Raw genomic sequence first — 22,683 nt, forward strand, 5'->3', positions numbered from 1 at the left:
CTGGATTTTTTCTTCTTTTAATATTTTCTATTTGTTTTTTTTTCTTTTTTTTAGAATAATCTGGTGCGATGTTTGCCTGTACAGTGTCCAGTAGCTGCTTGCAGTAATCCAGTATCCACACCGGGCCAGTGCTGTTCCTCCTGCCCAGGTAAATCTTCAGTAGAAATAGATGGTTAAAGGGGTACTCCGGCGCTAAGACATCTTATCCCCTATACAAAGGATAGGGGATAAGATGCCTGATCGTGGGGGTCCCGCCGCTGGGGACCCCCACGCCCCCCTCCCATAGGCTTGCATTGAGGGGGCGGAGCGTGACATCACACGGGGGCGAGGCCGTGACATCACAATGCGGGGACCCGCCGCTGGGGACTCCCGTGATCTTGCACGCAGCACCCCGGTTACAATCAGTCCCCGGAGCGTGTTCGTTCTGGGTCTGATTACTGGCGATCACGGGGGTCCCCAGCGGCAGGACCCCCGCCATCAGGCATCTTATCCCCTATCCTTTGGATAGGGGATAAGATGTCTTAGCGCCGGAGTACCCCTTTAAAAAGTATACCTTTATCTTTACAACACTGCATCTTGCATAAATGCAGTAAATTCATGTTTTTAGAATAAAACACTTAGCAGATTGTATTTCATCATAAATTATACTTGTTTTAGCCTTATCACAATTCACCAACTTGAATTGATTCTTCCCATTCTTGAATGATGGTTTGAAGACTCTCCCAGTGCTTTAGGAGTGTACAACATCTCACAGTGACAGGATGGACAGGAACACCTTTGTATTATTTCAGATTTAAGACAACAATGGAGTTAGATTTATTAAATGATGTTCATATATTTGTAAAGGGTAGTACAATGCATGTGCCACCTGAATGAACACCTCTTTCTGAGATGACACTGCTGTGGCTCCTTCTTATTAAAATTGGAAGATTGGAAGAGACAAAATGGCAGTGGGTGCTCAAAAGTAAAGAATGAAGAAATTTAGGACCTTTAACCTTGAGATTATACTTTACGTATAAGGCTAGTTTTTCAATGAATTTAGAATTTAGTCCTGTTTTTTTTTTTTATACTCCTGAAAATAATTTCATTTTATTAAATGTCAGTTTAGAATCAACAAACCAATAATCTCTGACTTTTACACAGTGTTGTATTTAACTAAGCTATGCTAAAGATTCCTCTGTATTGATATTTTAAGGTGTTTTTACACGTACAGAATCAGTTGCATATTTGATGCTGCAGATTTCACTGTAAACAAATAATTGAAGACAGCATCAAATCTGCATCAGATCCTGTACATGTGAATACACCCTAAAGTATTACTGTCCTAAGACTGCAATTGCAAGCTGTCCGAGCCATCCATCCGACTCATTAACCCCACAGACTAAACTAGTAAATGAGTAGTATTTATCTGACAGCTGGGGACTGAAGTGCATGGCTTACAGCTTGTGGTCGTAGCGGGTCTGACATGTCAAAAGTTTTTCAAATAATGCTTTAACTTCTAAAAATGAAGAGTATCTATTTTCATTTTTAATGTTGGTGCTATAAAATATAGATGAAGCAAATAGGGGAGTGAAATAAAACGTAACTTTTACTAGTTATGCACTAAAAACACACAAATATATAGGGGGAGATTTATCAAAACCTGTGCAAAGTTGTCCAGTTGCCCATGGCAACCAATCAGATCGCTTCTTTCATTTTTAACAAGGCCTCTGCAAAATGAAAGAAGGGATTTGATTGGTTGCTATGGGCAACTGGGCAACTTTTCCTTTGCACAAGTTTTGATAAATCTCCCCCATAGTGAATGTAAATATGGGTAACATTTACCCATATTTACATTCACTATATATTTGTGTGTTTTTAGCGCATAACTAGTAAAAGTTACATTTTATTTCACTCCCCTTATTTGCTTCATTGATTTAGACTGGGAGTACTGCATATTAAAGGTGTGTAGATACCTGACTTATCTATAATTTCATAGCTATAAAATATAGAAAAGGGGTTTAGTGTTTCAATAAAATGTATTAGAAATAAAGGATTATCAGAAGCTGGCATAGTACAATTTGACCACCCATAATTTGGCTAAAAGAAGGGATCAATAGACCATGGTGTCTGTCCCTTTCACCACAGGTTGACACAGTGACAGACATCGAAGAGGTCTATGGCCCATGAAGACTTTCCTCAAGATGGCAGTGACATCACCTACATGTTGTTCCCTTTATTCCTCCTAGTGTGTGACTTTCATGGACGTTCCCTTTTACCGGGCCAAAACATTACCACCGCAGATGGTTGCCAACACTGCATGTGTCAGGTCAGTAAGTGTTAATAGGAGTCTTTAGCTCACACTGTTCAGGTTTGGTGCAGTTTTATGAAGAGTTGCAGTTATTGCTATCACTTTAAGATACATTGCATGCGATAGTACAGCATTCCTTTTTGCTTTTCCTCATAGGCTGAGTTCACATTGTGTTTAACCAATACATCAAACGTTTGTCAGCAATCTGTTAAAAAGGTATGCTGATGGATACTGCAGGGAACTGGCAAAAAAAAACATTGAGTTAAAGGGGTTATCCAGGAAAAAACTTTTTTCATATATCAACTGGCTCCCATAGGCTTGCATTGAGCGGCAATAGATTTGTAAATTACTTCTATTTTATTTATTGTTGTCCTTAGTGGGATTTGAACCCAAGTCCCCAGCACTGCAAGGCAGCAGTGCTAACCACTGAGCCACCATGCTGCCCTTAAGGGCAGCATGGTGGCTCAGTGGTTAGCACTACTGCCTTGAAGTGCTGGGGACTTGGGTTCAAATCCCACTAAGGACAACAATAAATAAAATTACTTCTATTAAAAAATCTTAATCCTTTCAGTACTTATGAGCTTCTGAAGTTGAGTTGTTCTTTTCTGTCTAAGTTCTCTCTGATGACACCTGTCTCGGGAACTGTCCAGAGAAGAAGCAAATCCCCCATAGCAAATCTCTTCTACTCTGTGCAGTTCCCAAGACAAGCAGAGATGTCAGCAGAGAGCACTGTTGCCAGACAGAAAAGAACAACTCAACTTCAGCAGCTGATAATTATTGGAAGGATTAAGATTTTATAATAGAAGTAATTTACAAATCTGTTTAACTTTCTGGATCCAGTTGATATAAAAAAAATAAAGTTTTTTCCTGGAATACCCAACTAGTGACTACATTCAGTTCATTCTCTGCTTTTGTTTGTTTTGTTCACATGACTTACGAGCTAAGTAGACTTCTTTTATAAGTTGTGCAAAATGAACAAATATGTGCCGGAAAGGAACATATGTACTGGTGAAATATGATGTGAATCCAGCCTTAAACAGGTTAATCATTTCTTAAAAAATAAAATAAAATGAAGATTCCACATCTGACCAGCATTGACTGTATAGACAGCACACATAAATGTTACCACCTTTGTATATATACTGTCATTTTTGCTCTCTTTAGTTTTACCATGTAAATCTAGGAATGGCTTCTTCTGCTTCAATTGTATTCCTTCTTTTTGTTATTGCTGACTACCCACTCTCTTCTTCTGATGCTCAGGATGGTGAAGTGAAATGTACTGATGCTATACGTTGTCCACAATCCTGTACTCATGGAGTAAAAGGAGGTTCCTGCTGTCCAGATTGTTCAGCCTGTGATCTTCAAGGGGACATTATACCAAATGGTGTCACCTTTAAAGGCAATGGTGATCCATGTGAAAGCTGTATGTGCAAGGTAATTTCATTTGTTTCTATATGTATTGCAGTGCTATGGTGTCTGACTTGTATACAACGCTTCATGCGTTTTTTTTGTTGACTGTGTTTGTGTTGATACTATAAAATCTGTGCTTTCTTTTGCAGAATGGTAATGTCAATTGTATACGCATATCTTGCCCCAAGTTGACGTGTGCTCTACAAGAAGAGGTTCCCGGGGAATGTTGTAAGAGGTGTCAAGGTAACCAGAAGTGTTGAACTGTCTTTTATTTTGGCATTTAAGATACATTTTTATTAGGGTGCAATTAGGTTTTTGCAATACAGTTCCTGAGTACATTTTCAATGTTTTCAATCCAGTTTTCACAGTTTTACGTTTTTTTTACTTTGCACAGTTTTTTTTCTTGGAATTTCAATCAAACAAGTGAAACTTTATTCATAATGGAGTGAAAAGTTAAAAACTTACCGTATTTATCGGCGTATAACACGCACTTTTTAGGCTAGAATTTTTAGCCTAAAGTCTGTGAGCGTGTTATACGCCGATACACCCCCAGGAAAGGCAGGGGGAGAGAGGCCGTCGCTGCCCGCTTCTCTCCCCCTACCTTTCCTGGGGTCTAGAGCGCTGCTGCCGACCCTTCTCTCCCCCTAGCTATCGGCGCCGCTGCCCGTTCTGTCCCCCTGACTATCGGTGCCGGCGCCCCATTGCCGGCGCCGATAGCCAGGGGGAGAGAAGCGGCGCCGACAGCCAGGGGGAGAGAAGGGGTAGCGGCACCCATTGCCGGCGCTGCTGCCCCGTTGCCTCCCCCCATCCCCGGTGGCATAATTACCTGAGTCGGGTCCGGGTCGTTGCTATGCGCTGAACGGCGCGGCGCATGACGTCAGTGCGCCGCGCCGTGCATAGCAACGACGCAGGGGACGCACGCCGGAGGCCTGGAGCAGCGCGGACCCGACTCAGGTAATTATGCCACCGGGGATGGGGGGAGGCAACGGGGCAGCGGTGCCGGCAATGGGTGCCGCTGCCCCTTCTCTCCCCCTGGCTGTCGGCGCCGCTTCTCTCCCCCTGGCTATCGGCGCCGGCAATGGGGCGCCGGCACCGATAGTCAGGGGGACAGAACGGGCAGCGGCGCCGGTAACCAGGGGAAGAGAAGGGCCGGCAGCAGGGCTCTAGACCCCAGGAAAGGCAGGGGGAGAGAAGCGGGCAGCGACGGCCTCTCTCCCCCTGCCTTTCCTGGGGATGTATCGGAGTATACACGAGCACACACGCACCCTCATTTTACCATGGATATTTGGGTAAAAAACTTTTTTTACCCAAATATCCTTGGTAAAATTAGGGTGCGTGTTATAGGCCGGTGCGTGGTATACCCCGATAAATACGGTATATGTTTTTTTCTTAAAAAACTGATGCAATCAGACATAATTTTTTAAACCGAATACGGTTTTTAACTGTATACGGGTTAAAATTTGTACACACATTTTGATACAGTTTAGTCCGGTTTTGAGGAATAAGTTTTTCATCAAAAACCTGATATGGGAACTGTTTTAACGTGGTGTGAATGCACTCTTACTAATTGTTTTTTATATGATTACAGAAAGTCACAGAACAATACATTCATAAAAGATGAGGTATGGGACGGAATGACACATGGGATAAGAGTATTGGATGAGGGTACATGAGGTGAACAGGACTTTTAATAGATATAGAAAAGGGATTCACCAGGAGAGGCATAACTAGCGTGGAACAGCACTGGATGTTAGAGCACTCATGTTACTATAGAAAAAGAGGTCTGATTGACTAAAGATCTGGTCAGCACAATTTACTTAGTAGTTATAGGACACTTAGACATACAAAAAGCTAATAAAAGGACAGAGATATTGTCACTGAAAACAGTGACCTAACTAGTCTCTAAGGAAATTCCTTATGTTTATTATTATTTTTTTTTACTAGTTACGTCAGTGTGTCTGAACCCGATAACATCTTGTGCTAACGCAACCATATCTCATCCATTCCTTCCACCTGTAGGCTGCATTGATGGAACAATAACACGCAGACATGAAGAGGAATGGAAACCACATGGAGAGCCGTGTCATAGTTGCCGTTGTGTGGTACATAAACTTAATCTTTTAGGACAGCTGTACAAACTACCCCCAGTTACTCCTTTTTACGTGTATATTTCTGTTTTCTAATTTAGTTTCTGGCTTTATTAATTTCACGGAATATTACCTCTCTGTCCTTGAACCTGTCAATAATAACACGCGTACAAAAATAACAAGGCCATGTTATTTTATAACTTTTTCTCCCACTGTCAATGTAGGAGGGCAAAACTCAATGTAGAAAACGTCACTGCGCCTCTCTGTGTAGAAACCCAGCTCCACCAAGGCAGGGGACCTGCTGCCCTGTTTGTGATGGTATGTTACTGATATCTATGGATCTTCAGGTTAAGAATGTTTTCTGAAATACAATTGGATGATAATGTCCCGTGTCTCAGACTGTGAACATATGTGATACACAGGACAGCATGCAGAGAAAGATTGCGAAATGAAGACTATGCACAAAAGTCCAGCTATTTACATTTCTAATGCTTTTGTCTTATTACTTTAGATATATTTTATTCATGTCCCTTCAGATAATGCATATACAGTGGAGCAAAAAAAGTATTAAGTCACCCACCAATTGTGCAAGTTCTCCCACTTAAAAAGATGAGAGGCCTGTAATTTTCATCATAGGAATACCTCAACTATGAGAGACATAATGAGAAAAAAAAATCCATAAAATCACACTGTCTGATTTTTAAAGAATGTATTCGCAAATAATGGTGGAAAATACATATTTGGTCAATATCAAAAGTTCATCTCAATACTTTGTTATATATCCTTTATTGGCAATAACACACAAAGGTTTTCACGCACCGTTGCTGGTATTTTTTACCTTTACACGGATCAGTCATCATGGTCCTTTTGAAGAAAAACAGCCCCAAAGCATGATGTTTCCACCCCCATGCTGCACAGTAGGTATGGTGTTCTTTGGATGCAACTGAGCATTCTTTCTTCTCCAAACATAATGAGTTGAGTTTTTGCCAAAAAAGTTCTACTTTGGTTTCATCTAACCATATCATATTCTCCTAATACTCTTCTGGATCATCCAAATGCTCTCTAGCAAACTTCAGATGGGCCCGGACATGTACTGGCTTAAGCAGGAGGACACATCTGGCACTGCATGATTTGAGTCCCTGGTGTGTGTGGTGGTAGTGTTACTGATGTAGCCATTGTTACTTTGGTCCCAGCTCTCTGCAGGTCATTCATGAGGTCTGGGATCTTTGCTTTCTGTTCTTGTGATCATTTTGACACCACAGGGTGAGTTCTTGCGTGGGGCCCCAGATCGAGGGAGATTATCAGTGGTCTTGTATGTCTTCCATTTTCTAATAATTGCTCCCACAGTTGATTTCTTCACACCAAGCTGCTTGCCTATTGCAGATTCAGTCTTCCCAGCCTGGTGCAGGTCTACAATTTTGTTTCTGGTGTCCTTCGACAGTTCAAACAGGTGCCATTAATGCAGGTAATGAGTGGAGGACAGTAGTTACAGGTCTGTGAGAGCCAGAAATCTTGCTTTTTTGTAGGTGACCAAATACTTATTTTCCACCATAATTTGCAAATAAATCCTTTAAAAATCAGACAATGTGATTTTATGGATTTTTTTTCTCATTATGTCTCTCATAGTTGAGGTATACCTATGATGAAAAAAACACTGTATTTTGGGACAACATAGAAATTCCCTTATGTATGTTCTGATATTACAAACTGGACAATAACATGTATATATTGGCACCCAGAGTCCTTCCATGATGACATGGCACATGTATCAATAAAGTTACAGTTTTAGTTATGAACTGATATCTTTCTATTATTTCTAATTTTGACCAAATTACAAATAAACTTACATTCTTCATGTTATCACCAAGTTGACCTTTAGACAAATCTCTTCTTTTTTTTTGTGTTACACACAATAAGGTAAGAGGACCTTATAGCAATAAAATATGGTTTACATCTTATGCTGGCAAAATCCGTTGCTTGCAAAAGGAAGACATTGTGCCTGTTTGGCCACCGTTTAAATTTTTTTTTACCAAGATCCTTAAAGGGGTACTCCAGCTTTATACACCAAAGGACAATTCAAGGCCGCGACCCCCGCGACTCCATTCATGTCTATGGGAGGGGTAATGACGGCCATTCTGCATCATTTGGCACAGAATGCCGGAAAACCCCTGTATGGTGTATTCACACGCACAGTATTCTGTGCAGATTTGATGCACAGATTTGATGGACTGGATTTTCTGCTGCAGATAATAATGTAAACTAAATGACTTAATACCGCTTCAAATCCTGATCCTCAAATCTGCGCAGAATACTGTACGTGTGAATAGACCCACTAAAGCATTACTGTCATTAAAAATGTCCATCAGACATGTCAAAAGTTGTTGATCACATGGGGTCTCACTCCTTAGATCTGCTACCATTGTGAGTTTTTAGCCATGGAACAGGCAGCATTTTACTCTGCTCCCTGGCCGGCTATGAGATACGTCCATTTCTCTGCATAGAAAACTGGAGAGTGAGGCACAATACCAACTGCTTCCCTGGCTAATAACTCACAATGTCTGCAGGTCTAAGCAGTGAGACCCAGTGCGATCAATAACTTTTGACATGTCTGACCAATATGTACAGTACTGCTTTAATGAAATTCCTTACACCCTTGTTTGTTAACATTGCAGGCCAGGAATAGGGGATTCCTGTTTTTCACTATCCATTACAGCTAGTTATGCAGACAACTTAAAGGGGCGCCTTATTTCCTGGGGTCCTGTAGTGATTTTTCCTTGTTCCTGTGACGAGTCGTCCCCACAGGATAACATGTCACAGAAACAAGGAGGAAGCGATAACGGACAGGAACTGGGAGCCATCCAAACAAACTATGAAAAAGTAACAGTGGTAGAAATTGTCCAATCAATATATCTTTTTCTTCAGGTTGCTCATATAATGGGCGAACATATCCAAATGGGCAAGCAGTAAGAAGCTCCGACTCTTGTACACGCTGTATCTGTGAGGTGCGATTTTCCCTTCTTATCTGTAGTACACACACTTTATCTTATCTTGTTATTCATTTATTGCCTTTATACTTTTCGATTTCTATTTATATATAACTTATGTCTTATGTTTCATACACGTATTATTTTGCAGAATGGAAATGTTCAATGCAGCCCAATACCTTGTAGCCCCACATTGTGTAGGAACCCTGTACGAAAACCAGGAGAATGCTGCCCAAGGTACCTGGCAAATTGTTACTTTTATAGGGAGGTCATTACCATATAGCATTAAACACTGGTTGAATTATGACTTTTATATATGAACGATTTGAAGATTTACTGTATTTTACCTGGGTCTTACGAACCAGATTATCATACCCAAATTTTTTTAAATAATTTTCTCAGAAGAAATCATTGTTTTGACTTCAGTTATATAAACACATGGCAGATTTCTTGCAAAAAAATCTGAATAATATATTCTATTTATCTAAAAAAGGGGTTGTTTCTGCAACTTGTGCATGGATTTCTGCAAACCCCATTCAGATGAATGGAGCAGTCACATGAATCTCTCTTTTCTTCTACCATGTTTTGATTATGTTTTAAGAGTCTTACTTTCTCGACTTAAAGGGATACTCCGGTGGAATTTTTTTTTTTTTAAAGTTAAACAGATTCGTAACTAATTTCTATTTAAAAATCTTAATCCTTCCAGGACTTATCACCTGCTGTATGCGCTACAGGAAGTTCTTCTTTTTTTATTTCTTTTGTCTGACCACAGTGCTCTCTGCTGACACCTCTGTACATGTCAGGAACTGTCCAGAGCAGGATAGGTTTGCTATGGGGATTTGCTTCTGCTCTGGACAGTTCCTGACATGGACAGAGATGTCAGCAGAGTCAGACAGAAAATAAATTCAAGAAGAAAATAACTTCCTGTGGAGTATACAGCAGCTGATAAGTACTGGAAGGATTGAGATTTTTAAATAGAAGTCATTTACAAATCTGTTTAACTATCTGGCACCAGTTGATTTAAAAAAAAATAAAAATTCCACCGGAGTACCCCTTAAAGCACCACTTGTATCAGCCTTATACAATAAGACCGCATGGATAAGGCAGGTATGTGGGCATGTGGGATATAGTAGTGCCAAACTGTTTTGATTGTACAAAGACCCGTAGTCACAGAAATGTCTGCAACATATCTGCCAGGCTTGAATATACCCTGCAGATTGTGCCAATCCAACCTCTGTTGTCTCTTAGATGTGAGGGATGTGAGTTTGATTCTCGCACATATGCAGAAGGAGATGTTTTTACAACTTCCCATGACCCCTGCCTCAGCTGTACTTGCTCTGTGAGTATGGTATATTCCTTTAATAATTAGTATTATTATTAGAATGATTTGACTATATCATTTATGTTACTGAATCATTTCTGACACTTGTCTGTTGTCTATATATAAGGCAGGGGAGGTGTCCTGTGACCATCTAGACAGGCAGTGCCCTACTGCACAGTGCAGTCACCCTGGAAAAGTCAATGCACAATGTTGCCCAAGTTGTGAAGGTAAGAATAGATTAATAGAAAAGTAAAACAAAAATCTGCTAGTACATCTAAATTACTGTTTCCCAATGAGCGTGCCTCCAGCTGTTGGTTCCAGCCAAAGGCTGTCCAGGCAAGTTGAGAGTTGTGGTTTTACAACAGCTGGAGGCACACTGGTTGGGAAACAGTGATCTAGATGTACTAGCAGATTTTTTTTTTACCTTTGCAGCAAGGAAAAGTATAAAAATGTAGTACAGTAAAAAAACAAAACAGCTGTAATGTTTATTTTACATAGTGTGTGACTTTGAGCGGAGAATATATTCTGATGGACAAACATTTCAACCCCCTGGACATGGACCCTGTCTCCAATGCACCTGTACAGTGAGTATAACTGCAACCAGTCGGTTTCCGAACCTGTCCATTCTTTTTCTGCCAGTATAAAATAAAAAGGTATAATTTGTGAAGTCAAGGAGGTAAGCTTTATGGCCGGCTTGTTCTTAAGTGTAAAGTCTCGTACACACAGTCCGTTTGCCTAATTTGATAAGTACGGTAAGTGCCAGCAGTAAGAAGCATTTTCATTCTGCCTAAAGCACCCTTCCCTTGTAGACATACCGTCACCTACCATCTGCTAAGCATCGCTCCTGTATTCCGCCTGTATCTATTACTGTTTTCGCATGAATTATTGACTTATCTCTAGCAGAAATATATCGAAAGAAGGGAAAACGCTTTTATGCTTGCCTTGCCTTGTTTTCGTGGATTCTCATGATAAGAAGCAACATTTGAAAGGGATTGCATACATGCAAGGGTGCATATGTAAACATGAAAAAGGAAATAACTGCAACATAAACCTTTGCTTATACACCCAAGACAAGGACGTACCCCCTTTTCCTAGGCTACAGTCTCTCACCAGCCAAGCCAGGACACCCTGCTCTGTAGTGACAAGGGGCAACACCCCAAAACAAGGTTGTCTGCAGCATTAAATCCCAATCAGTTTCTGAGACTCCTTAACGGGAGCTAAAGCTGATGTTTAGGGAATGCTACCTGTGAATGTTGTGTGATGAGCTGCTTTACATATATATATATTTTTTAAATATATATATGTGGCGACTACTACCTCTACTACCTATAGGTTTTCTATGGGGATTTGCTCCTACTCTGGACAGTTCCTAAAATAGACAGAGGTGTCAGCAGAGAGCACTGTGGTCAGGCAGAATGGTAATTCAAAAAGTAAAGAACTTCCTGTGGATTATAACAGCAGCTGATAAATACTGGAAGGATTGAGGTTTTTCCTCAGATTGGCGTGGCTGTGGAATTTTGTAGTCTTCTCCTCCCTAGGCTTCTCCTCACGATATCAGCACTCCACTACTTACTCCTATTACACTCTCCTCTGCTAACTCATTACTACTGAAAAGGTCCAGACTCAGCCCCAGACTAGGCTAGACTAGACTGTACAGCTCCTCCCCCTACACCTAGGTTTGGGGGTCCTCCATTGGGGCATCAGGGTCACCTGATCACTCTGTCACACTTAAAGGTACAGTGTATAAATTAATACATAACAATATATCACATTATAACAGGTCAGACAATGGAGCAGTGGGCCCAACATATAGACAGCAGGGGTGCCCGAGGCAATCTTTAGCTCAGTGGACAGCCTTTGGTCCTAAACTTATTCCATTGTCTGCAGTCAGAACTTATGCAGTCCCTACTATGTGATAAATTGAACAGTTGAAATGGAGGTCACCGAAACATTGTCAGCTGCATCATGGAATAAACCTCTTATTTATTTTGCAACTGGCCGGCATGCTGCATCTATGTCTACTACATGGTGAACCAGAGGACCGCGGGTCTAATTGTGCTTGCACCCATTGCTAAGCTATTCATCTGATCTGGATGTGCTGCTTTTATCTGGACTGTATGTAATAAATTGACTAGATAAAAAATGTTTATCCAATAGTTGTACCTCTGTAATTCTATAGCCAGTGGATGTCCGCACAACCTAATTAAATAATGCTATAGCCTAGGCATGAATTTACCATATGTGCAACTGCACACAGGCCCTCCAGGCAATGGGGCTCACCGCTAACTAAAAATAATAGTGTTCCCTACCGTCAGAGCACTATGTAATGGACTATACTCATTCCTATCCATAGTTTACAATTATTGGTAGATTTTCTTGAGAGTCATAAATGGGGTATCTATGGCTAACTACTGACTGGAAAACAAGGGATAGGACTCCATATACTGTTCACCTCTGCTATACATAGGAACTGGGATGGTGCTTACTATCTTTGAGTCAACTTAGCTGCTTTTTCCTCTACTGTCTCTTTACATAGGACATTGGAGGTTATAACAGACCTAAGTGGTCTGCATTGTTTTATATGAACAACCTATTCACCCTCAGCTTGGGTATCTACTGTAGTACGTCTTCTGACTGACACATCTTTCATAACACAGAAAGGAAATGTCCGTTGTACAGAGGAGACCTGCCCACCAGTGTCCTGCCCCAATCCAGTGAGAGAACCCAATAAGTGTTGTCCAGTTTGCAAAGGTAAGTGCTTTTGAGGAAACACTGGATAATGAATTTTTACACCTGCATTTTCTTCACTTGCATCTTATTTTTTGACACTGGACTACATTGTTTCATGCTGCCCAAGGTTCATACGGTATGAAACACTCACAAGCTCCATATCACAACAATATAGGATAAACTCTGAATGCTTATGTCATTTCGGAGTAATCATGGCTGTAACTTTAGGATGGTCCCCAGCAGCTTGATCTTTCTCTGACTGCATATTGGGAGAGATCTGTTGGGGCCCGTAGACCACCATGATGACTCGGAACCCCATTCCTGGCTGAAATGGCAATGATTATTACTCCGAAACAAAGCAGCCGAGCAGAATAAATCATAGAACATTGTGATAAAGTAGCCTGCCAGTGTTTCATGCTACTCAAGGTTTAGGCAGCATGAAACTAGTGATAGGGTATTTTTTTTATGTTTAATGCTGTAATGCTGTACCCTTGCTTTTTTGTAGTCTGTGTTCAGGATGGAGAGGAATTCTTGGAGGGGGTAGAATGGGAACCTGAAAATGATCCATGCAGCACTTGTGCTTGTTTAAATGGTGACACAGTATGTGGGGTCAGCCAGTGTCCCCCAAAGTCCTGTCATCACCCAACCCACAATGAAGGTAAATACTCTACTATTTATACCACTTTGTGCAACTTGTAAATAAGTGTTTACCCATCAGCCACATATAAAGACACAATTATACTCTGTTATAAATGGCACATGGTAAGAGGGAGTTTTTTTTATTTATTTTTTGCATTAAAGGGGTACTCCGGGCAAAAACGTAATTTTTTTTTTTTTTATCAACTGGTGCCAGAAAGTTAAACAGATTTGTAAATTACTTCTATTAAAAAAATCTAAATCCTTCCAGTACTTATAAGCTGCTGAATACTACAGAGGAAATTCTTTTCTTTTTGGAATACAGTGCTCTCTGCTGACATCACAAACACAGTGCTCTCTGCTGACATCTCTGTCCATTTTAGGAACCGTCCAGAGCAGCATATGTTTGCTATGGGGATTTTCTCCTAATCTGGACAGTTCTTAAAATGGACAGAGATGTCAGCAGAGAGCTAAAGAGAGATAAATATAATATGTTATGTTTGTAATAGAACTAGATTAATTGCAACAAAAACATGCAGATTACATCTGACCTGCTATGCTCTCGACAGGAGGCATATAGCATGGATGTATTAAAGGGGTATACTCATGTTAAAAAGAAATGGAATATAATTGGGATATTCAGTCATTTTATGGTTGATGTTGGTCAGACCTCAGGACTGTGGCGTAGTACTGGATCCCCCCCCTTTTTTTTTTTTTTTTTTTTAGTTTTTTGCACAGCAGTGCCCTGACCATCAATTGTCCAGGGAACTGCAGCCTACTGGTCAAAAAAGTGATGCCATTTTCTACTGATATTCTGTCACTTCATAAGAAATACCGTAAATGCCCCTTGTTAAGTTAATGCACTTTCTCAAACACTAGGTGAGTGCTGTCCAGTATGTGATACATGCACTTACAACCAGAGAGTGTACGGTAATGGACAAGACTTTACAGACCCGGATAACCCATGCCAGAATTGTCATTGTAAGGTGAGAAAGAAGACAATTTTTTTCTTTGTGGTGGGATATATGCCTCTATGGAGGGGGTAAATACTTTTGAGGAACCGGGGCTTAAAGCCTTACAGATCAATTGCTAACACATTGATTGACTTGTGTTCAGGATGGTACTGTCCAATGCACTCCTGTTGTTTGCACCCCTGTGATATGTGCCAGGCCAGAGACAAAGCCTGGCCACTGCTGTGCCACATGCCCAGGTAAGTCTCTATTTCACCTCAAAGCCAGGATGATGTGTCCATTAGAAAGCATGCTATTATGTTTATGGTTTCATATCTATCTCAATAACCATTTTTGCATGGTGGCTGATACTTCTCAGATTGCAGATATCATGAGAATCTTTTCCTGGAGGGAGAACAGTTTTCCAACCCAGACAATCAGTGCCAGGAATGTGGATGCCACAATGGACATGTGACCTGTACAGACCGAGGATGCCCAGGACCTCAGTGTTCATACCCCCTGCCAGGAACCTGCTGTAATAATAATTGCAATGGTAAGTTTGGAAAATAGAGATATTCTGGTTCAAGTGAACTGAAATCTTTGTAGAAATATGTTGCAGTCAATATTATTTTAACAGTATTACTGTGAGTGTAAAGAAACACAAGCCATATGGGATACATTTTTTCCCATTGAAAAAGTATTTTAAGAAAAGGAAATAACATTGAGAAAGAGTATCATAGGAGAGACACTCACTGGCCCAAATCTATCAATCTAAGACAAAACTGTGTCTGTTTTTTGTCTCAGACTGATAGCAACCAATCACAGCCTATCCTTTATTTTACCTCAATGAGAAATTAAACATGAGCTGTGATTGGTTGTTATGCGAGACAAAAGCCAGACACATTTTTGTCACGGACAGATGCTGTGTGTTATTGAGCAGTGTTGACTTTGTGCCAATATTTCACAGGTTGTAACTATGCTGGAAAAGAATATCCTAATGGTGCAGACTTCCCCCACCCTACCGACAAGTGCAGACAGTGTCACTGCATTGTAAGTATTAATGAAAAAGCTCCTCGAGGAGCCAGCTTTTACTAGTGGTGCTATGTAGTCTAATGGTGCAGTCATATGTCTTCTACACATCTACTTCTTACCTTAAAGGAGTCTTCCCACCATGGCATTTACTTAAAAATACATATATTTATAGACTTAAACATGTTGTACTATCATAACTCTATGGTACTGATGTGCACTGTTACATTATTCATGGCATTCACTGTTATTCACTGGCATTCAAATGTTAAATTTGGTAGTATACAAATTAGATACACATGTCTCCATAGTAATTATAGATGTAAAATGGTAAGAGTGTTCTTAACGACATTTGATTTATTTTTTAATTTAGATAAAATAGAACAAATAAAATGAGCTTACTTATTTTTTTTTATTTCTTTTTATTGATCTTTCAGTTTAACAAAATGGTTGAACAAGATACGTAGGTGATAGATGTATTGATCAATTAGCTTGAGTCTTACTCAAAGTGTTAAATTGGCTTGACCTAGAGAAAAGGAAAGGGAAGAGGGGGAGATAGGGGAGAGGAAAGAGAGAAAAGACAACAATTAGAACTTAATATTGTGGTTAAGTCTAACGTTTATGTAGTAGTTTGGTTACAAAGACAACGTATGTTGACAATTTCAATTTAAAGTAACCCTCTATAGAAGGCCCAGGTGCTCCATATGTTGACAAAGATATGTCTGGAGTGAGATTTTCATTGGGAGATCTCTTATATTCGATAATTGCATCTATACTTCTTTAAATGCTCTAGACCAACTTATAGCTCATATAGGCACATCTATATGGATTGGAAGCAGTACATTGACTTTTTAAATGATACTTCTGTAAGTCCCTTGTGTCTAATTTAAATGATTTTTCATTTCTGTATATTTTTGAAGAATGGCAATGTGCAGTGCCTTACAAAACGATGCCTACCTGTTCTCTGTGCTGAGCCATTCCCAGTTCCAGGAGAGTGCTGTCCTCAGTGCCCAGGTAAGACAGGATATGTAGAAATGTAAAAAAAAAGTTCATCTAGACATCCACAGATGTGGCTATACAATCAGTATCTTCTTTTGTACTATACTAGCTGAGTACCTGGCGCTGCCCGGTTTTCCTACCTTATCCTTGTGGGGGAGGAAAAGCAACAATGGAGGAAGCTTTTGTCCTCATATGCCGTCCTCAAATCCTGACCCCATATCCCCTCCTCATATCCCGACCCCAAATCCCCTCCTCATATTCCGACCTCATATCCCATATACTGTCCTCATATCCGGTCCTAATATCCCAACCTCATATGCCGATCTCATATCCCGACCTCATATCCTGAACTCATATCCCGACCTCATATCCCTTTCTCATATGTTGTCCTCATATTCTGTCCTTATATTCTGTCCTTGTATCCCATCCTCATGTCCCGACCTCATATCATGTCCCCATATCTCGACCTCATATCTCATTTTCATATCCCTTCCCCATATCCTGTCCCCATATCCCAACTTCATATCGCAACCTGATATCCCAACCTCATATCCCGTCCCCATATCCCGTACCCATATCACAACCTCATATCCTGTCCCCATATCCCGACCTCATATCCCAACCAAATATCCTATTTCCATATCCTGACCTCATATCCTGTCCTCATATCCCTTCCCAATATACTATCCTCATATCTAATCCCCATTTCTAATCCTCATATCTAGTCCCCATGTGTGGCTGAGTTGTGATGAACATATTGTAAGACGGAAATAAAAAAGGTGTGGCTTAAAGGGTGTGCGTGTCTTATCAAGATTGGGTATGGAATGCGGGGAGGGTGTGGCTTGCCAGCCGGACTGATGCATTCACCAGGGGATGCAGAGCGGAGCTTGTGGAGTAAGGTACCGGAAGTTCCGTATACTTGTATGGGACTTGAAACAAAAACCCCATCCTTCACATAAGGGGGTAGGTTAGGGTTAATTTAAATATTAAATATTTTTATTTGGCATATAACGAACATGTGACCAAGTATTAGCAAAATATCTCCAGCTGTACAGAAGTTACGCTGGAACATACATTTCATAGATTTGCATTGGACTTTAAACAAAAACCCCGACCCATGCAAATGGGGGTAGGTTAGGGTTAAATTACCTATCCGCTATTTTTAGTGGACATATAAGTAACATGTGACCAAGTATTATCGAAATATCTCCAGCTGTTTAGAAGTTATGCCGTAACATATATTTCCCATAGACATGTATGGGACTTTAAACATAAACCCCGACCCTCGCAAATGGACGTGGGTAGGGGTTAAACTACCTATCCTATGTTTGTAGTTGACATATAAGTAACATCATGTGTACCAAGTTTAATATTAATACCTTTAGCCGTTTGGAAGTGATGCTGATGGTACACACACACATACACACACACACACACATTGAGGGAGATTTATAAAAACCTGTCCAGAGGAAAAGTTGCTGAGTTCCCCATATTAACCAATAAGATCGCTTCTTTCATTTTTTACAGGCCTTTTTCAAAATGAAAGAAGAGATCTGATTGGTTGCTATGGGCAACTGGACAACTTTTCCTCTGGACAGGTTTTAATCTCCCCAATTGAGTTTTATACTGAATATATAGATATATAATGTGCAAATACAAATTGATTTACAATACAGCAACAATTTGCTTCAACTTCATTTTTAATAGTAAAATCTTAGAGTCACATCGGATAGGTTTCTATGCCTTTTAATGAATTTCTCTTAAAATACAACGTATGTATATATATGTATGTATATATATATATATATATATATATATATATATATATATATATATATAGCTTTATAAAGTTACCTAGTTTGAAGGGGTTTTCTTCAAGTTCTCTGGTTTCCTCCCACAGTCCATGTCTTGATCCAAAGTCTTAGTAAGAAGAAAATGGTTATAGTGTATTTAACTACATGTAAATGCTTAAAGGGGTTATGCAGTCATTAAAACGATGGCCTGTCCTTGGGATAACCCATCAACGATAGATCAGCAATTTAAAGGGATGTCCGGGCTCAGCCTCATCAATGTTTATATCGGCTGCAATCCTGTTCATACAGACTAAAGGCCCTTTTACATGAGCCCATTTTCAGGTGAATAAGTGTTCCTTTCCCAAAACCTGCACATGTAAAAGGGCCAGCATTCAGCCGCTGAACCCACAAATCCTTATCTGTCATCTGATTGGATCCTTTGTGCGGCCAATAAATTAATTGTTATCGCCCTGTATAAACAGGGCTGTGGAGCAAATAATGAAGAATTTGAAGGGCCACACAAACAATTCAGCAATTATTCATGTAGCCCAACCACATGACTAATCAATCTTTGTGAAGGCTCTGTAAACAAGCGCAGATCACTAGGATCGGCACTCATTTCCTGCAAAGGGCCCCAAGGCTATGTTGACATCTCCTTCTGTGGTTGTGATGCAAATCCTACCCAAAATGCCAGACAAAATAGCATAGCCAGGCCGGCACTATAATAGAAAATGTGTTGTCCAGATAGAATGTTGTACTTTGCTGCTGTGCTAAGAGTTGTATGTGTCTTCTAAAACCTTTTTGAATAAGTAGCTATAGTGTTTTATGTATTTTAATGTTATTTTTTGCTTTCTCTAATGTAACTATAAAACTATTTTCACAGTTCCACCAGCTGACTGTCCTTACTCTGGAATCACTTACCGACACATGCAGAGATTCTATGATCCATCAGACAAATGTCGTGACTGTATATGTAACAATGGCACGATCACCTGTCAACGCAAGCCCTGTGCCCCTATAGCTTGCACCCACCCTCTAAAAGGAGACTGCTGCCGGTCTTGTGATGGTAACTTCACAGCCAGACAATGATATACAATGTTGAATACATCTATGGAAATTTTCTGTACACAGATAACATTTATGGGGGCATTTATGGGGGCAAAATTTGCATATGCGAAAATTAGCATTTGCAAATTTTCGCATATGCGAAAATTCGCATGCCAGTCTCAAACATCTTAATCCATCCAGTACTTATCAACTGCTGTTATGATCCACAGGAAGTTCTTTTCTTTTTGAATTTCCTTTCTCTCTGACCACAGTGCTCTCTGCTGACACCTCTGTACATTTTAGGAACTGTCCAGAGCAAGATAGGTTTTTTATGGGGATTTGCTCCTACTCTAGACAGTTCCTAAAATGGACAGAGGTGTCAGCAGAGAGCACTGTGGTCAGACAGAAAGGAAATTCGAAAAGAAAAGAACATCCTGTGGATCATAACAGCAGTTGATAAGTACTGGAAGGATTAAGATTTTTTAATAGAAGTAATCTACAAATATATTTAACTTTCTGGCACCAGTTGATTTGAAAAAAATAAATAAAAATGTTTTCCAGTGGAGAACCCCTTTATTGTCAGGATTTCATAGTTGCATAGTTAGTATGGTGGAAAAAAGACATACGTCCATCAAGTTCAACCAGGGAATTGAAGGGTAGCAGTGTGGTGGGATATTGGTGGAAGGGATGGGATTTTATATTTCTGCATAAGCATTAATGTTATTTTGTTCCAGGAATGTATCTAATCCTGTTTTAAATGTATTAATCGTTCCTGCTGTGACTAGTTCCTGAGGTAGACTGTTCCATAAATTCACAGTTCTTATGGTAAAGAAGGCGTGTCGCCCCTTGAGACTAAACCCTTTCTTCTCCAAATGGAGGGAGTGCCCCCTTGTCCTTTGAGGGGGCTTAACCTGGAACAGTTTTTCTCCATATGTTTTGTATGGGACATTAATATATTTATATACGTTTATCATGTCCCCCCCTTAAACGTCTCTTCTCAAGACTAAACAATTGTAACTCCTTTAATCGCTCCTCATAGCTAAGATGTTCCATGCCCCATATTAGTTTAGTCGCGCGTCTCTGCACCCTTTCCAACTCCGCAGTGTCCCTTTTATGGACTGGTGACCAAAACTGAACAGCATATTCCAGGTGAGGCCGTACCAATGCTTTATAAAGGGGGAGTATTATGTCCCTGTCCCTTGAGTCCATGCCTTTTTTGATACATGACAATATCCTGCCGGCTTTGGAAGCAGCAGCCTGACATTGCATGCTATTCTGTAGTCTGTGATCTACAAGTACACCCAGATCCTTCTCTACCAGTGACTCTGACAGTTTAATCCCCCCTAAGACATACGATGCATGCAGGTTATTAGTACCCAGATGCATAACTTTACATTTATCCACATTGAACCTCATTTGCCAAGTGGATGCCCAGACACTTAGTCTATCCAAGTCATCTTGTAACTTATGCACATCCTCTATAGACTGTACCGTGCTACAAAGCTTGGTGTCATCTGCAAAGATAGAAACAGAGCTGTTAATACCATCCTCTATATCATTGATAAATAAATTAAACAACAGCGGTCCCAGTACTGAACCTTGGGGTACACCACTAATAACCGGGGACCAATCAGAGTACGAATCATTGACCACCACTCTCTGGGTACGATCCATGAGCCAGTGTTCAATCCAGTTACAAACTAAAATTTCCAAACCCAAAGACCTTAACTTACCTGTCAAACGTCTATGAGGGACAGTATCAAACGCTTTGGCAAAATCCAGAAACACTATATCCACAGCCATTCCTCTGTCAAGGCTTCTACTCACCTCTTCATAAAAGCAAATTAGATTGGTTTGACAACTTCTATCCTTAGTAAACCCATGCTGGCTATCACTTATAATACTATTATCCCCTATGTATTCCTGTATGTAATCCCTTATAAGTCCTTCAAACAATTTACCCACAATGCACGTTAGACTTACCGGTCTATAATTGCCTGGCGAAGACCTAGAGCCCTTCTTGAAGATTGGCACCACATTCGCCTTGTGCCAGTCCCTTGGCACAATACCAGACACCAGAGAATCTCTAAATATCGTGAACAAGGGTACAGATACAGATACAGAACTTAGTTCTCTAAGAACTCTTGGGTGCAATCCATCAGGTCCTGGAGATTTGCTTACATTTATATTACTTAACTTACCTTGTACCATTTCTACATTAAGCCAGTTCAGTACATTACATGATGTGTTACCAGCACTGACCTGGCCAATGTCAGCTCCTCCTTCTTCCCTAGTATATACAGAACTAAAGAACCCATTCAGTAGCTCCGCCTTCTCTTGATCGCCCATGAAAACCTCCCCATTATCATTATTAAGGGGTCCTACATGCTCTGTCCTTGCATCTGTTTTTTGCATTTATATAGCTAAAAAAATAATTAGGATTAGTTTTGCTTTCTTTGGCCACCTGTCTCTCATTTTGAATTTTTGCTGTTCTTATTACATTTTTACAGATTTTATTAAGCTCTTTGTACTGTTTAAATGTTATAGCTGACCCATCAGATTTGAATTTTTTGAAGGCTATTTTTTTGTTGTTTATTGCTCTTTTAACCTCATTTGTCAGCCATGTAGGATTTAGTTTTAATCGTTTATATTTGTTCCCCTTTGGTATATATTTAGCTGTATAGTTATTTAGAGTTGATTTAAAGATGTCCCATTTACCTTCTGTATCAGTATTTGAGAACACCTCCCCCCAGTCTATGTTCTGTAGTGCAGCCCTCAGCCCAGGGAAATTTGCCTTTTTAAAGTTATATGTTTTTGCCTTCCCCGCCTGTCTTTGTTTTCTACATTTTAAGTCAAAAGTAACTATATTGTGGTCGCTATTACCAAGGTTTTCCCACACAGTTACATTACCAACCAGATCTGCGTTGTTGGAAATGATCAGATCCAACAAGGCATCACTTCTTGTTGGGTCCTCCACAAACTGGCCCATAAAATTATCCTGCAATAAATTTAGGAATTGTCATATGTGAATAGATTGTTCTTAACTAACATGTACCACTTACCAACCTCTCTGAAAACAAATGAATGAGGATATTCCTGCAGGTAGATAACAAGAAGATCAAGAAGTGACAAAGCCCAGAACCAAATGCTATCTCAAGCAGCCCAGTCCTGTTTGACTTTGATTGTCTACCATAGTGTTTCCCAACCAGGAAGCCTCCAGCTGTTGCAAAACTACAACTTCCAGTATGCCAGGACAGCCAAAAGAACCCTGGTTGAAAAATGACAGGTCTAACATATAGAAGTATCAGAGGCCTAAGGAAATACAATGTAGGATTGTGGTAATGCAAGTATTTTACAGTATTGACAGTGAAGAGAATTCAATAAGAATGCTTTAAGCAGTCCCAGTT

General features: G+C 40.2%; 1 protein-coding gene across 1 annotated transcript in view; it reads left to right on the forward strand.

Annotated features, from left to right (window-relative positions):
• The window catches only part of KCP (kielin cysteine rich BMP regulator), a 117,295-nt gene that overhangs the window by 50,143 nt on the left and 44,469 nt on the right, over nucleotides 1-22,683 (forward strand). Inside the window, exons 10-28 of the mRNA XM_056573113.1 lie at nucleotides 55-148; nucleotides 2,229-2,308; nucleotides 3,551-3,724; nucleotides 3,850-3,943; nucleotides 5,720-5,802; nucleotides 6,012-6,105; nucleotides 8,710-8,789; nucleotides 8,923-9,008; nucleotides 10,020-10,110; nucleotides 10,220-10,319; nucleotides 10,591-10,676; nucleotides 12,750-12,843; nucleotides 13,328-13,480; nucleotides 14,338-14,444; nucleotides 14,575-14,668; nucleotides 14,788-14,961; nucleotides 15,376-15,458; nucleotides 16,358-16,451; nucleotides 19,113-19,295. Of these exons, the coding sequence (XP_056429088.1) occupies nucleotides 55-148; nucleotides 2,229-2,308; nucleotides 3,551-3,724; nucleotides 3,850-3,943; nucleotides 5,720-5,802; nucleotides 6,012-6,105; nucleotides 8,710-8,789; nucleotides 8,923-9,008; nucleotides 10,020-10,110; nucleotides 10,220-10,319; nucleotides 10,591-10,676; nucleotides 12,750-12,843; nucleotides 13,328-13,480; nucleotides 14,338-14,444; nucleotides 14,575-14,668; nucleotides 14,788-14,961; nucleotides 15,376-15,458; nucleotides 16,358-16,451; nucleotides 19,113-19,295 (2,044 nt within the window). The remainder of the gene's footprint in view (nucleotides 1-54; nucleotides 149-2,228; nucleotides 2,309-3,550; nucleotides 3,725-3,849; nucleotides 3,944-5,719; nucleotides 5,803-6,011; nucleotides 6,106-8,709; nucleotides 8,790-8,922; nucleotides 9,009-10,019; nucleotides 10,111-10,219; nucleotides 10,320-10,590; nucleotides 10,677-12,749; nucleotides 12,844-13,327; nucleotides 13,481-14,337; nucleotides 14,445-14,574; nucleotides 14,669-14,787; nucleotides 14,962-15,375; nucleotides 15,459-16,357; nucleotides 16,452-19,112; nucleotides 19,296-22,683) is intronic.

This window comes from Hyla sarda, chromosome 4 (assembly GCF_029499605.1).
Source record: "Hyla sarda isolate aHylSar1 chromosome 4, aHylSar1.hap1, whole genome shotgun sequence".
Classification (NCBI taxonomy): domain Eukaryota; kingdom Metazoa; phylum Chordata; class Amphibia; order Anura; family Hylidae; genus Hyla; species Hyla sarda.